The sequence below is a fragment of the Chiroxiphia lanceolata genome, chromosome 20 (genome assembly GCF_009829145.1).
Source record: "Chiroxiphia lanceolata isolate bChiLan1 chromosome 20, bChiLan1.pri, whole genome shotgun sequence".
Taxonomy (NCBI): domain Eukaryota; kingdom Metazoa; phylum Chordata; class Aves; order Passeriformes; family Pipridae; genus Chiroxiphia; species Chiroxiphia lanceolata.
Window position 1 is genome coordinate 2,580,109 of NC_045656.1, and position 16,521 is coordinate 2,596,629.

At 49.9% G+C, this 16,521-nt stretch overlaps 1 protein-coding gene across 1 annotated transcript in view; it reads right to left on the reverse strand.

Moving 5' to 3' along the window:
* Positions 1 to 16,521, reverse strand: part of LOC116796783 (S-adenosyl-L-methionine-dependent tRNA 4-demethylwyosine synthase TYW1-like) — a 101,997-nt gene that overhangs the window by 44,348 nt on the left and 41,128 nt on the right. The window contains 3 exon segments of the mRNA XM_032707686.1: positions 2,441 to 2,576; positions 6,729 to 6,906; positions 11,890 to 11,999. Of these exon segments, the coding sequence (XP_032563577.1) occupies positions 2,441 to 2,576; positions 6,729 to 6,906; positions 11,890 to 11,999 (424 nt within the window).

Below are 16,521 nucleotides of genomic sequence, written 5' to 3' on the forward strand. Positions count from 1 at the left end.
CCTCTGTCTGGATTATCCAAGCAGAGGATTATTTTGCAGCAGGCCCTGACCCTCCCACCCCTGCAGCCCCAGGACAGGATCAGCACTTGCCAAACCCCACAGGGCGAGCCCAGCAAGGTACAACTTGTGTTTTCAGCAGCTCCCTTTGCCCACTTTTATTTTTTAAATGTGCACAGACCAAACCTCCCCACGATTCCCACTGGCAGTGAGTCACAGGAGCTGCAGTGCCAGCTCGTCTCGGGCTCAGGAGGATTGACTCAGCCTCGATGGATTGATTCACTGGGAAAACATGGGGCTTGGATTTTGGTTCCAGAGAAATCAGCAGCACCTTCCCAACACAATGCATCAGCACTTCCACGCCCCAGGAGCACTTTAAGGGGGTTTTTGGGTACCAGAATCACGTATAACATGGTTTGAGCAGGGCAGGGATTGTCCCCCTGTGCTGGCACTGCTGAGGTACCTCCAGTCCTGGGGGCAGTTTTGGGATCCTCAGGACAAGAGAGACATTGAGAGGCTGGAGTGTGTCCAGTGAAGGGAACAGAGCTGGGGAAGGGGCTGGAGCAGCAGGAGCAGCTGAGGGAGCTGGGGGGGCTCAGCCTGGAGCAAAGGAGGCTCAGGGGGGACCTTCTGGCTCTGCAACCCCCTGACAGGAGGGGGGGAGCCGGGGGGGGTCGGGCTCTGCTCCCAGGGAACAAGGGACAGGAGGAGAGGGAACGGCCTCAAGCTGTGCCAGGGGAGGGTCAGGTTGGACATCAGGAGGAATTTCTCCATGGAAAGGGTGGTCAGGCACTGGAAGGGGCTGCCTGGAGAGGTGGTGGAGTCCCCATCCCTGGAGGTGTCCAAGGAAGGACTGGAGGTGGCTCTCAGTGCTCTGGGCTGGGGGACAGGGTGGGGATGGGGCACAGGGTGGACTCAACAGCCTTTGGGGGCCTTTTTCAACCAAAAGGATTCTGTGATTAAGAGGAAAAACCCAACAAACAGCAGCTTCCCCAGGAGCTCTTGCTGTCCCCATGTGCAGCTGAGCAGGGTTGGCAGAGCAGTTTCCCCAACTGGAGCAAATATTAACTGGCTCTTGTTTTCCCAGTGTTTCAAGGACCCTTCAAAGTGCAGTTGCTCTGAGGAGAAAATGCACCTGCTAGTTGAGCTCCTTTTTCCTCTCCTCTTCACCTTGGCCAGAGTATTTTTAGCTGTATGGACAGACCTGCCAATACTTTCACCTTCAATCCTTTGCAAGGAACTTTCTGACAACACCCAGCAAGGAATGAACCAAATCTATCCAGGGTCAAGAGAGGCAGCAGGAAAGAAATGATGAGCAAAAGCAAGTCCCCAAAGGGCTTTTTCAACATTTTTTTTGCCTTCAATATTTTAGCTCCTGTTGTTCCCACACTGCCCCTGCTCCCAGGGAACTCAGTTTGTACCTGATTTCAACACACCCAAGAGTTTGGCCTGAGATTTTAAGACTAGACATTCACACACAATCCACCTGATCACACTTTCCAGAATAAACTGGAACCCTGCTGAGTCCCTCAGATCTACTAATCTGAGTAGATTTGGCAGAAAATAGCCCAATATTGTCATCTCAGAAGGCAGAAAAACTCACTATTTAAAGGAAACCCTCTCTCCTGGCTGTTCATCTCAGCAGGGAACGTGTCAACAGCTGCCAAATTGGTAAATACAAGGATTTGCTTCCATCAGAGCACAGGATCAGGAAGAAGAGGAGGAGACTTGCTCACGAAGCACTATTGTTATTAATACCCAGGATGGGGCATTAATTGCTACAAAACATGTCACACCAAACTCTGAGCTGACACAGTCCCATGGGCCTTCAGGTCACTGCTCAGCTGCCTCTGGTGGACACAAATCACCCCTGGTTTGGGTCAATCTTCCAGAAATAAGCAGATTTCCATGGAGGAGGGGGGTGGTCAGAGCTGGTAAACTCCAGCACACACAGTGTCATGTCTGCAGGGTCAAGGGAACCTCTGAGAACCAGAGCAAGGTGATATATGGGGGTTTGTGACTCTTCCCAGGCTTCCCTGAATTTCCAGCTCTCCAGCTTTCCTTCAGCAGCCTGTTTGCAGTGTAACCCCTTCATCAGGAAATCTGTTATTTGATGATCTCTCCATCTCTCACAGCAGTTTACTGTCCCATTTCAGACACATTCTTTTGTCAATGAGTCTGTCCCCACATAGAAAATGGATCAAACCTGCTAAAATTTATACACCTGAATGTACAAACCATGCAAATATGCTCCCAGCACATCCAGAACCCACCCCATGGCCCACCTTGAGAGCCTCTGAAGCCTCTCAAGTCTTTTGTAGAAAGTCTCTGCTTTTGTAGAAAGCAGAAGGAAAGTGAGAAGGAAGAAAAAAGGTGTCCTGAGCAGGCAAAGGGCAGAAGGAATTAAAAAACCCTATTTAGAAGTACATTCTTAACTGGGTACCTTTTCAGCCAAGGCCTTTAAACTGTCCAGAAACCTCTGCCAGAAGTCCTTGAAGAGGGGTCTGTCGATTCTCCTCAGGCTCTCCCTGGTGCTGGCATCCACACTGACATACAGCTGGGTCACTGGCTCCAGGCTCCTTTGGAAAGAAAAACCAGGGAATTGCTGTTTTCAGACATTGCTGCTGCTTCAGTTTGTGTTTTTGTGCTACAGGAGCTCCCACCAAGCTGCTCTGCAGGTCCAGTAGCAACAGGAACTTGGCAAACCATCCAAGTCCAGGGGTTCATCTCTGCCAAGTGACCATTGTCCGTGGTGAGCTGCTAGAACCTTCCACCAAATAACACCCCCAAAGCTGGGAACTCACACACACAGGCCTTGGCTGACAATTTAATTATCTTTTCCTCACTGAACTGGAACATATTTCACTCCAGAGTAGCTGTAACACACTGGGAAAGGCTTCCCAAAGGAGGTTGCCAGGGAAGCAGGGAGAAGCTCTGCTGCTCCCCACAGCCCCCATGGTTAAAATCCACACAGCTCAGCCCCTGCCCCACGTTCTGTTTGCTCTGGCCCATGGAAAACTAATCCCATTCAACAGAAATGGACCTCAGGAGGACATCTCTTCCTGGAAAGGGTGGTCAGACACTGGAAGAGGCTGCCCAGGGAGGTGGTAGAGTCCCCCAGTCAGTGCTCTGGGCTGGGGGACAAGGTGGGGATTGGGCACAGGGTGGACTTGGTGATCCTGGAGGGCTTTTCCAACCTCAGTGATTCTGGGATTCTAAATAGAGGCATAACTCAGCCATTTCCTACTGCTGCATACATGGAACTTACCTGACCTGCAGGTGGATCCTCAGCCAGTTTTTGAAGGGATATTAAAGCTGTTTAGAAAATAAACCCCCACACAAACCACCATCATGTTCTCCTTCCACTAACAAGGCCTTATTCCATAAATAATATTCCTTTCTGGTCACACTATGCTGGTGAGCTCAGCATCTGTGAGCCCAACACTGGTAATTCCTAAAGAGTTTAAACCTCCTGTGCTGTGTGTAGAGCCTGGGTTGAGTCTAAACCCTTCCAGAAATCAAGGGAATAAAGGAGAAGCAGCAACAGGTGCATCAGCAAAGGGATCATTGAGGGCATTGAGAACAACCTAGAAGGAGCTCCCTTAGAATTCCAGGTTGGAAAAGCCCTCCAAGATCATCAAGACCAACCTGTGACTTGTCCCCCAGCCCAGAGCACTGAGTGCCACCTCCAGTCCTTCCTTGGACACCTCCAGGGATGGGGACAAACCCTGGTGACACACAGAAGGGACAAAGCCAGTGAGTGTGACACACCCAGCCCTCGTGGCACCTTCCACCCCGGGGGCTCTGAGCTGAACAACCACATCCCAAGTGTCCCCCAGAGCTCAGTGTGGGGACAGCACTTTGGGAGTGCAATGAGCAAGCACCAGTCCCAGCTTCGTGGGGTTCCTTGGAGAAGAAATTAGAAACCATTGCTCAGCTGCCAAACAGGGCCACCCAAAAGTACACCCAACCCCCTGCCCACCCTGAAGGTGACAAAGGGACAAGGACTGGCCACAATGAGACTGAGCAGAGCTCTTTGTGTGCAGAAAAATCCACTTCACGTGGACACTCAACCAACCATCTGAACACATTCCCTCTGCATGAGGAACCCAGAACAAACTGAACATTTCAGGTTAAAATATCAGTTTGGGAAACAAGCCTGTCTGGACTGGCAGCCCAAAGCCACAGACTCCAAAATGAGCAAATGTTCTAGGCCTAAGTGGATTGGAGTGTTCAGTTTCAGAGAATACTGAGCCAAAATACCCTTTTTTTTCCTCAATGCTGTGTTTGTTTAATTAGAAGGTGCCCCAGTGAAGATGGAGGGGGTTTTTAAACTGCAGGCTGAGAAAAATCATCTCTTCTCTTAGGAACTCAAAGCTAACGACAGGCAAGAGCCAGAGTCACTGTTAGATGGAGAAAATTAAGGAATTAGAAGAGATTCCAAGGAGGGATTTCTGCACCACATTGCTCCAAGCAGGAGAGGTCCACAGGACCCTGCCTGGCTGGGAATTGAGCCAGGATGAGCTTGGACATGCTCAGGGAATAAGGAGAAAGGGCAGCCATGGGTGCCATGAGAACTAGAACCCACCTGATGTTCCTGGAACTCAGCTACACTTCACAATTAACAGATTTAGTTGGATGGTACCAGGATGGGGTTTTGGTTGTCTGAGGTGACATCCAGGACACCAAATCCATGGCATTTACACACCAGCCACGAGGTGGTTCCAGCAGCCCACCAGGAGCAGACACAGCAACACTAAACCCGAGCGTTTGCTTATGAGCAATGATGACAATCTGATGAGAATCTGCTCATTGTTATCTCTGAGGATCACAAATGCAAACACACACAGGAGGGTTCCTGTTCAGAGCCAGGAAAGCTCCCTCACTTTGTGGATGTTTGTGGGGGGCAGGTGGAGCTGCAGTCCAGAGAGAAGAGAAGGAGGAGGAGGAGGAGGAGGAGGAGGCCCAGTGGGCTCCTGTCCCAAACCCAGCAACAGCCCAGCCCACAGTCCCCTCCCATGGAATGGTTTGGGTGGGAAGGGACCTTGAAGATCACTCAGTCCCACCCCCTGCCATGGGCAGGGACACCTTCCACTAACCCAGGTTGCTCCAAGGCCCATCCAACCTGGCCTTGGACACTTCCAGGGATGGGGCAGCCAAAACTTCTCTGGGCAACCTGTGCCAGGGCCTCACCACCCTCATAGGGAACAATTCCTTCCCAATATCCCATCTATCCCTGCCCTCTGGCAGTGGGAAGCCATTCCCTCTTGTCCTGTCCCTCCAGCCCTTATCCCAAGTCCCTCTCCAGCTCTCCTGGAGCCCCTTTAGGCCCTGCAAGGGGCTCTCAGGTCTCCCTGGAGCCTTCTCTTCTCCAGGTGAACCCCCCCCCCAGCTCTCCCAGCCTGGCTCCAGAGCAGAGGGGCTCCAGCCCTGGGAGGCCTTTGCAGGCCCTTGTCCAAAGGCCCTTCCTGCACCAGAGGTCACTCTGCCTATTTTAGGAGTAACATTTCCACTCCAGCTCCCCTCTGCTGACAGCACAGAACTGAGCCTGGTGCCTACTTCAGTTCCCACATTAAGCAAATCATTTGCTTTGAAGAGCCAAAGATCAGTTGCAATTTTTAAGACAGCAAGACCAGCGTTTTATCACTTTCTTTTTTGTTTCTTTTCAAACAGATTCAGCAGATCCGAAGAAGTGCAGCTTCAAAATAGAGCGTGTGCTCTCTTTTTAAACTGCTATATTTAGGAAAGAGCAATTTCTATCTATCAGGCACATAATACATGACTTAAAGTAACTTGATTACACAATTATTCAATCATTTGGAATGCCTTTGTGGTGTATAATTACTCCCTCCAAAATTGCCTGCCCTCCACCCCCCCCCCACTGCCATATTCAGACCATGAGGAGTGAAAAGGAAGCCCTATCAGAAGTACTGACACAGAGAGGACTGAGCTGAAACAAGGAGCTGAGTGACACCCCAAAGCCACCCTGCACTAGCTCACCCAACTCCAGGCTTGGACTTTGCCAGAGGGATCAGCTGATGGAATTTTGAGCTCCCACCCACCCTCGGCTCTTGCTACTCTGCTTCAGACTTTGTTAAAAGCAGCCTGGATGCTCCAAAGCAGCAGAAAAAGGGATTCTTTGCATTTGTAAAGACTCTTGGAGTGTCCATTAATATGTTTGTTACATTTACAGAATCACAGCTCAAGTGCCTCTGAGAGGGAGGTAAAAACCTCTGATCCCACTTTGCCAATGAGTGTGTGCTTGTCATGTGTCCTTATCCTGCACTCAGGGTCCTGCTGGAGATGCTGGGCTGGACAGAGCTTTGGTTTGAGCCAAAAGCTGCTCTTAGGGAGTGAGAACAAAGGTCAGACCCAAAATTCATGAGCTCAGTCTCCTGCTGTGGCTGACAGAAACACACCAGGTATCCACAGCCCCGAGCTCAAAGCACAGCTCCCTCCCTGTTCTCCTCCTTCAGCAGGTACAACATTCCATTCTCTTCACCTCCAGAAGCAATCCCAGTTTGTTTAAGAGGTACAGAAAGGAAAATCAAACTGGGGGAGAGAAAGAGATGAAAATGAGCACTGGGAGATTGAGGTTCAAACCAAAGAGGTGCCGAGTGGGTTTTCCATTGCCATCATGCAGAGCTCACTCCAGTGGGGGATAAAGTGGAATCAAGACACAGGTCAGCATTCCAATGTTTCAGTAGGAAGGTATTTCATCCAGCTCTTACCTGATCTCCTCTGGGAACTGTGCATTGGTCACCAGGAAGCTGGAGATGCTGTGCTGGTGCAGGAGCCTCACGAAGCGGTTGATCTGGGGGTACATGATGGGCTCCCCCACCAGGGACAGAGCACAGTGTTTCACTGCCAGGGCCTCCTCAAAGCGAGCTGCCTTCACGCCTGACACACCTGGAAAAGGGGGAAACAGCCTTAAATCAACAATGGATGGGGCCCTGAGTGATGTGGTAAAGTGGAAGGTGTCCCTGCCCATGGCAGGGCTTGGAACGAGATGATTTTTAAGGTCCCTTCCATTCTGGGATCCCATAACAAATCCCCCTCCCAAACCTTGCATCTGTATCTAAAAGACACTCTGGCACAAAGAGGACTGAGAAAAGCAGCTGGAACCAGAGGGGACACCAGGCCACAGGCAGTGCCCAGGAGCAGCACTGCAGGAACCCATAGACAGTGTCCACCCAGGGCCTGGGGCTGTGTGTGCCCTGATCACTGCTGTGAGCAACGTGGGTAGTAGTAACGAGTAACATTTGAGCCCAGCTTTAACATTTGAGTCCAGCTTTAATCTTTGAGCCCAGCTTTAACATTTGAGCCCAGCTTTAACATTTGAGCCCAGCTTTCCATTGCTGAGCCCTCGGTGGTGCTGCCTGAGCACTGAGACAGAAACACAAGAGCCAGTTTGACAACTTCAAGCAGGTGTCTTAAGAAAGAACCCCAGGTTAGGTGTGTGTGTGTGTCTGCTGCTGGTCCCTGTGGCCCCCCAGCCCCAGGAAAAGCAGCTCCTGGGGGAGCTGAGCACGTGTCACTGGGCAGAACATCAACAGCTGGGGCTGAATCCACACCGGCAAACACACAAGGAAGAGTTCAAACCCCCACCATGACATGGCCCTGAACAGCAAAGGGATTTCAGAAGGAAGAGGAAAACAAGGAGCTCAACTGTAGCATCCATGTGAAAACATCACCTGCAGGTCTGACCCACCTGAGGTCACAATTCCCAGGGGAGGAAAACCCTCCTCCAGCCCACCCAGCCCTGCCCGAGCGCTCAGGACCCCGCGTGGAATCACCCGACTACAAACAAGCCTCTGCTCCAAATATGTCACTTCACATTTCCTTGACGTGCCTTGATGTCCTCCAATAATATCTGAGGGCTTAGATTGGGGGCTGGTCTCTTTTAAAGCTAAAAAAACAAAGCCCTGAGTGTGGATCCAGGTCCTCAGCTCACCTCTCGTTGCCTTGACGCTGCAGCACAGAAAATTCCACCCTGTGCTGCAAAGCCCAGATAAAAAGGGGTGTTTGTGGATATTGCTGCAGCCTCATGTAGAAAAAAGCTGATTTGGAATCAGAGCAGAGCTTAGTGAATTTTAAACCAGCCAGGCTCAGTCCTGAGCCAGTGAGAGGACTAATGGTTATTCCATAGAAACTTGACAGTACTAAATGAGAGCTTTATTTGAAAAGAAAGAAGCATCTGAACCACACACTGAGATTAAAGGACTAACTTTGGTATTTCTAAAGCTACTGTAAGTCATTTTTGGAATTAATTAATTCCCCTCTCTCAGCATCTCTCCTCTGGACTCCCATAATTACCGTGGCAGCTTTGTAAGCAGAGAGAAGAAAATTCCAACATCACCTAAAGTTGGAGTGGAACGTTCTCAAAACAGTTTACACCAAATCTGCTGAACAGCAAACACAGCCCAGAGGAGGGAGAGGGTTTGTGTGCAAACATTTGACAGTACAAATCACCAGCCAGGCAGGGATAAACTGCACAGCATTAGTGCTATTCCAGGAGGGCAGGAACTCTCCTGCACTTGGGGCTGTTGTACCCTCAGGGACTCTCAGGATTTCCCAGCACAGGTCATGCATTTTTGTTTGTTTTTTTTTTTTTTTTCCTTTTCCCTGGGCTGTATCATCAGAGACTCCCCACTCTCCTATTTCTGAATTATGTTTCCATTCTCTGTGTGCCCTTTGCAAGGGCAGAGAGATTTACCAGTCACTCCCTGGAAAAATGTATCCATCAACTGCACTGCTTCCCACCTTCACTCCACAGCAGTAACATTTCTCTCCATCACTTACTCTAAAAGAGAATTATGTGACTTTAATGTCTGTGGTCTTCAAAACCAGCACAAACTATGGCAACAATAAAGGAGAACATGATATATTAGAGGGACTCAGAGTATCGAGGGCTGTTCCTCCAGGATATCCTAAAGGATAAAGGGACACAAGAATTCTTCTGTTCCTTCAAAGAAAATCTCATTTCTACTTCAATGCATTGAATTAATAAAGCCTCATAGAATCCCAGAATGGTTTGGGTTGGAAAGGGACCTTAAAGATCACTCAGTCCCACCCCTGCCATGGGCAGGGACACCTTCCACTAGCCCAGGTTGCTCCAAGCCCCGTTCAACCTGCCCTTGGACACTTCCAGGGATCCAGGGGCAGCCACAGCTTCTCTGGGCAACCTGTGCCAGGGCCTCCCCACCCTCACAGCCAACAATTCCTTCACAATATCCAACCTAAATTTCCCCTCTGGCAGTGGGAAGCCATTCTCCTTTGTCCTGTCACTCCAGGCCCTTGTAAACAGTCCCTCTCCATCTTTCCTGTTGGCTCCTTCAGGTACTGAAAGACCACAGTCAGGTCTCCCTGAAGCTCCTCTCCTCCAGCCTGAACAGTCCCAGCTCTCTCAGCCTTTCCTCCCAGCAGAGCTGCTCCATCCCTCTGATCCTCCTGGTGCTCCTCAGATGAGCTCAGCAGTTCCTTTGGCACTGGGACTACAAAGGGCAGCACCAATTTATTCAAATGGCTTTGGGCATCACCTGAGCAGCATCACTGGGTGCTCAAGCCCTGAAGGATCTCTAGGTAAGACATTGCCCCGTGGTTTTATTCTCCAGGACCCAAATTTGTCTATTCTGCTCTGGGGGTCAAACAGCTCAGCCCTGCTGGAAGTTCCTCTGGAGTCCCAGTCAGTGCTGCAGAATCATGGAATCACTGAGGTTGGAAAAGACCCCCAGTTTCGAGTCCAACCTGTCCCCCAGCACTGTCAAGGCCACCCCTAACCCATGTCCCCAAGGGTCACATCTATACAGGTTTTAAACCCCTCCAGGGATGGGGACTCCACCACTGCCCTGAGCTGGGACAGGGAAGGACAACCCTTTCCATGGAGAAATTTTCCCTGATATCCAACCTGACCCTCCCCTGGCACAGCTGGAGGCTGTTCCCTCTCCTCCTGTCCCTTGTTCCCTGGGAGCAGAGCCCGACCCCCCCCAGCTCCCCCCTCCTGTCAGGGGGTTGCAGAGCCAGAAGGTCCCCCCTGAGCCTCCTTTTCTCCAGGCTGAGCCCCCCCAGCTCCCTCAGCTGCTCCTGCTGCTCCAGCCCCTTCCCTGGACATGTTCCAGCCCCTCAGTGTCACTCTTGTCCTGAGGAGCCCAAAACTGCCCCCAGCCCTCGAGATCCCTCAGCAGTGGCAGCACAGAGGGACAGAGCCCAACCTGCCCTCCTGCCCCACAACAACCTGCTCCTCACTGCTCAAGCACTGGGGTGGTTTGTGGGGTTTTGATGGTTGTTTTTTTTTTGTTTCAAAAATCAATCCCAATAAAATCCACCTGCTGTTTGTGGAGCTGCTAAGTTGGCTGGAAAGACACAGCCATGTTTTGTGCCCGAGGCAGCTCCAGCCTGGCACAGCCCACTGGGGACTCCCATCCCTTCCTGCATCCTTTCCCTGTCCCTGCTTCAGATCCCCCCACACTGCTCCAGCTCCATTTTGCTTTCACTGATTCTGCTCCAACAATATTTCCACAGGCACCCCAGGGAAGTGACAGTGTAACATCCCCAACATGGAACAGCAGCTCCTGGGCTTTTCCTACTGATTTTCCTTCTCCTTAATAAACCTTTGGCTCCCAAGGCAGGAAGCATGTTGCCATCTATCACTCTGAAAAAGTAACACAGCTTTTCTTTTCCCACTTTGCAGCTCATTTCTAGTCCAGAACCATTTTTCTCCCCCCTGCTCTTTCTCCTTTCACAGTTCCAGGTCAAGGGTAACCGTGCTGAGGATGCACAGGCACATTTCAGGGAATATTTATGAATTTGTTTAATGGAGAAGAAGCTCCCAAAGGAGAGAATTGGGATGTCCTTACAGGCCTCTTGACACTTAAGCAATATTTTCAGATGCTGACAAGTCTGTCCATAACGATCCCCTGTTCCCAGCCCTTTTTGGGAAGAGAGCAGGGAGTAGTAAAGGGAAGAAAAGGTTATTCCTTAGTCCAGGGTGATAATGGCTTTACTTAAAGGACTTGAAAGACTCCAGGGTTGGAGACTCCCCCACCTCTCTGGGCACCACCCTGGCTGAACAAGCTGGTTTTGATGTCTGAGCTGACCCTTCCAAACAGAACCCCAAGCCTGTGGTCCCCTGTTCTACCACAGCAGGTGGGTCTGTGGGTTCAGCGTGGGCTGACAGGGGGTTACAGACTCCTCCAGAACCTTCCACTGCTTACACTCACTGGATCATGGAAAAGGTCTCTAAGATATCAAACCCAACCAAGTTTATCACATTTGGGAAATCAAATAAAACCTCCCAAAAAACAGCCATGTCTACACAGAGACAGAATGAATAAACATCCAACTCACAACAGGTTCCTATTTGAAGGAAAAGCAGTGCTACTGAGAGGGGATAACTGCAGCTTCAGTCAGAAAGAGGTGTTTGAATAATTCCTGAGAACAGGAATACCCTGAATGCTGCTGCTTAATTATTAATGGGAAAAACACAACCTGGAAGTTTCAGAACTAACACAAAAGCAGGGGATTAAGGCTGGGTATTTCTTGATCACTTTTAACCTCACTTGCACAGAAGAGCCAAGATTCCCCATCATCCAAACCCGTTTAACCACTGTGGAAATCTCTGTGCTCACCAAGGGAAAAGGTGTAACAACCACCAAGGTGCAACTCCCCTCCTCCCCTGCAGGAAGCACCAGATACCCAGTGGCTGAGGGAAAGGTCAAACAGCTCAGAAAACAACAAATGTGCCACAGGAGTTTCTTCTCCCCCATCTCTGTGATGTCCCACATCTCACACCTCTCCCTCCCAGATGACCAGAATGTTCTCCCCCAGGCTCTGAAGGTGCCACTGCTGGTTGTCTTCTCAAAGCACCACTGATGGGGTGGGAGGAGAAGTTACCTCTGAACTGCTTGATCATGTTCTGATGGTTCTCAATGGCCTCCTGCAGGATCAGCTCTGGCTGGTCCATCTTCCAGCGCCACTCTGTGCCCACGGGGTTCGTGTGGTGTCTGAAGGGAGAGGAGACAAGGCACTCACTGGCATTTGAACACACCTGGGAGCACCCACCTGCCACCTTTGGCAGTGTTTAACAACACTAAAAGCCACAAGAAATCCCCAGCAACATCCTGCTGCTGACCCCACTTTCAGGTGTCATCCTTGACCACCACTCTCATACCTCTCTCCTTCCAGGCTCTGCTCTCCCCAGAGGGGAAAAATGGACCTTGCAGTTCCTATTAAACTTAACATACCTATTCTGAACCCCAGGTGAAAGGTTTCTAAGCTAAAATGATGCTCTGCAGCCACGAAAACCTCTGTAAAGAAAGGAAAACTGGTTCTACCTCCTCTTCTGACCACAGCTGCAGGAAGCTCTGGAGAAGGAAGGTCCCAGGACACCTTTAGTTCCATTTTAAAGGTACCAACCACCACCCTGAGAAGGACAGGATTTGTTTCTAATCCAGTCTTTGTTTTGTGCTGTGGCAACAAGGCAGATTAGGGCAGGATGCTTCAAACTCTGAGAGCAGGAAGTCTGCACTGTACCACAGTGGTGGATGTGGTTCATGTCCCAGACTGAAGGAGAAACCCCACAGATCTTCCCTCTGAGGAACAGCACATTGGGTTAGGAAGCCAACCTTGCCTGGAAAGGATCATTGCACCTAAAACCAGCAAAAGCCCACCCAGGGAAATCCACACAAGCCCCTGGGAGATCTGCAGAGTTTCTCCCCATTTCTTATTTATTAGCATGAGAAGATGTCACAAAACCATTGTAAGTCAGCTGGGAAAACAACCTGCATCCTCACCAGCAAATGAGACATCACAAGCAACTGGTTGGTCCCCATCATGGTCCCACCTGACAAACACAGCCCAGAGAGAGCCTGTTCCCTGCTCAGAGCAATCCCCCACTCCTGCTGCACTTGGATCAGCATCTAACAGGGATCATCAGCCTTTAAGGATCATCTTAAGTCAATGAATTTCAGCGTTTTCACCCCCTTGTTCTCTCTCCATCTTTACTGTTTCTTTCCAAAACATGCTGCAACAGCTCCTTCCCTTTTCCCTCCCAGCCCCACTGCACTCGGAATAACCCACTGAGAAAAGAGCAGCACATTTGGCAGAGTCTGTCACAGAAAATGTTGGATTAACACAGCTCTGGACAGGGAAACAAGACCAAGTAAAATATCCCCCTGACACTGAGATTTCTGCCCCGGTGCCCCCTGTTTCCAGCCCCACTCTCCAGCAGCCCTGGAAGGCAGCCAAGGAGAGGGCTGGGAGGTGCCCTGCTGCATTCAGCCTGCCAGCTCCAGGGGCACCAGGACATGATCCCAGCAGTTAACTAAGGGAGGAAAGACAGGGAAGCACTTTCTCAGGATGAAGTGGCTGATCCAACACTTGCTGGAGACAAGTAAAAGACTCCCACTGACTTTGGACAAGGGGGAATGGATTCAAACTAAGAGTAGATGAAATATTTGGGAGAATTTGTTCCCTGTGAGGGTGGGGAGGCCCTGGCACAGGTTGCCCAGAGAAGCTGTGGCTGCCCCTGGATCCCTGGAAGTGTTCAAGCTCAGGCTGGACGGGGCTTGGAGCAACCTGGGCTAGTGGAAGGTGTCCCTGCCCATGGCAGGGGGTGGAATGGGATGAGCTTCAAAGTCCCTCCAACCCAAACCATTCTGGGATTCTCCAAGTGAAAACCTGCAGTTGCACACTCTGCCAGTGCTAAAGCCCAAATTCCAGACCCAGCCTCACTAAACCCAGCCTTTTAGCTCAAACATTTCTTCATCCACTTCAAGAGCAAAGATTCAAGCACTGCTCCCACACTTTACCACCTCAAGGATCCTTTAAGCCAAAACAGCTTTGCTTTCTGTATTTCCCCTTTTTCTCCCTCATCTGCCAACATGGCAAGTTTTCTGAATGTCAGCTATAAAATGCATTTATAAAACTCTTACATGTTTAACTACATAACTTGTACCTTGTATATTTTATAGGGCAAGTTGGCAGAAAATCAATAAGCTCTGGATACACCCTGGACAGCTGTTGGTGTCCAACAGGCCCTGAATTTTGAACACGTCCTAACTGTTTAATAAACATAGCAGGTCATGTCTACAAAGCAGCTTATTTGGCAAAAAAGGAGTTTCTCTGCTAATAGGAGCATAAAAAAGCAATGCCTTGTGGCTGAGATTGTTTTATGGTCCCCAGAACACACAGGATTCCACTGTCACCTTCCCATTCCCCCCCAGGTTCCGTGACCCTCCTCATCATCTGCCTCACTGGTGACTCAAGTCTAGAGCTGGTACCTGTGCACGGGATTCCTTCCTTCCTTCCCTCCCAAAATAACACAAGGAAAAAAGAAATCCCACCCAAAGCCACACACACCAGAAACGCTCGATTTTAGCAGAGATTCCAAGTGTGAAACAGGTTTGCTTTGATCCTTCAGAGACATTTCACTGCTGCAGCATCCCACCACCACAGAGTGAGGCAGGACTGCAGCAAACACGGTGGGAATCTCCCAGCTGGCTCCCAATTTTCCCTGGCTGACCATCCAGCAGTGTTATCAGACCTTTGATCCACCAGGATTAGGTGACAGCATTCCCAGAGTGTCCCTGGCAGTCCCTGAGACCTCTGTGAAGGTGGATGTGCATCCCCATCCCAATTGCTTGGGGATTGGTTTAATAAATCTACTTTTGCTTTGTGCCTTCTTCAAAGGATTATTAAAGCCTTCCAAGAATCTTTGAGGGCAAGTGAAACTCGGGGATAAAGTATCATTTGCTCCAGAGCTGGTGATCCCTGGGGGGGAACATGAAGGAAGTGCTGGTGGCAGTGCCCAGGAAAGGACAGAGCACGTCCTTCTCAGGGAGGGGAAGAGCAGAATAAAATTAAAGAGAGTCCAGGGGAAGCATCTTCAGTGAACCCTGAGAACCATCAGGGGAGATCCCAGAGGAGAAGAGCTTAAGGGCAAAGGAGTTGAGGAGAACTGGCATTTTAAACCCCATTAAGGCAGAAGCACAACCTGCAGCAATAAAAAGCGAAGAAACAAAGGATAACAAAACCCAACCTGCTCTTCTGCAACCTTGTGATCCCTCAGCTGCAAACAAAACCAGCACAGGAACACAGGGGCAACCTCAGAGAGGGGAAGGGCAAAAATCAGACACAACTAGGAGAGGACACACAAAAGGGCTCCCAAGGATGACTCTCCCTGTAATGATGGGAGGAGGAAAACGAGGAACAAGGAAAAAGCTTGTCCAGTGCACAAGCAACCCACGTTTAATGTTCCTCTGGGATGACAAGAAACCTCTTTGCAGCTTTTCTTCTGCTTTTTCCTAAGAGCAAGAGGAAGGGCCCAGACTGGGCTGGGAAGAGAACAGATTAGAGATATTTAAACTCTCTGGGATGGTTCAGTCACCCCAGAGCATGGTGGATAAGTTGGCTCAAAGTATCAGAGGGTGCCAAGGGTGGTTCAGATTGGATAGCAGGGAAAATTTCTTCATGGAAATCTTCATGTGGTAGGGCAGTGGTGGAGTCTCATCCCTGGAGGGGTTTAACACAGTGGATGTGGCACTTGGGGACATGGGTCAGTGGTGGCCTTGGCAGTGCTGAGGGAATGGCTGGACTCGAGGATTTCCAAGGGTTTTCCCAACCAAAAGGATTCTGTGATCCTCTTCCAACTCACACTTTGGAAATCTTAAGGACAGAAGATGCTCCCTGATGAAGAAAATACATCCCAACTCCAGGAAATGCTCAGTTTTTGCAGAGCAGTTCCCCAAAGATGGTGCTCAGCACCTCCCAGGTGTCTGCCCTGTGCTTGTGTCCCTCCATCCCATCCCCTCCCAGCACAATCCTGCTTGGCACAGCCTCCAAGACCATTTCACAACTAATCTGAGTGTCAAAACACACCAAAAAGTTGGTGCCTGGGCACCAACCCCCTGCAGGAATTACCCAACCCACGTGAGCATCTCACAGCCAATAATCTGAATATATTCCCCACCAATGCCAGAAAGTTGGGAGCTGACAGTGACAGCTACAGAAGCCTTCAACAAGCCCAGGTCCAGAAAAATGCACAGTGTTATGGGATGAAAATCAGAGATTCCAATCCCATTTCACCTGAGGAACATTTTCTCCCAGAAGTGCCTCTGATTACTGAGCTGGCAGAGCATCGAGACTCTTTACCACTGACAGGGGCATGAACTGGGTACTTTCCATGATTCCTGTCCCATTTATATGCTTATTTCTAGAGCTCCTGGAAGGCCCAAAAATCAACAAACCAGTGAAGAACCAAATGTGAAGGAAATGATATATCACAATACCTCACTCCTGTAAATAAAACAATAACCAGGGAGAAAAGAGGAATAACTCAGCAGAGCAAGGACTGGTGGCTGGACATGCAGAGACTCTCTGAGGTTCCAAGTTTTCCAAACCTGCAGTGACAACTCCTTTGATATCACAATACTTCCCATTTCCCTGAAGGATTGAGCCTCTGGAGTCAAGTTACTTATTGAGGAGAAGCTTTTGTTTTAATCTGTTTTCAGTTTCTTCTTCATTTTT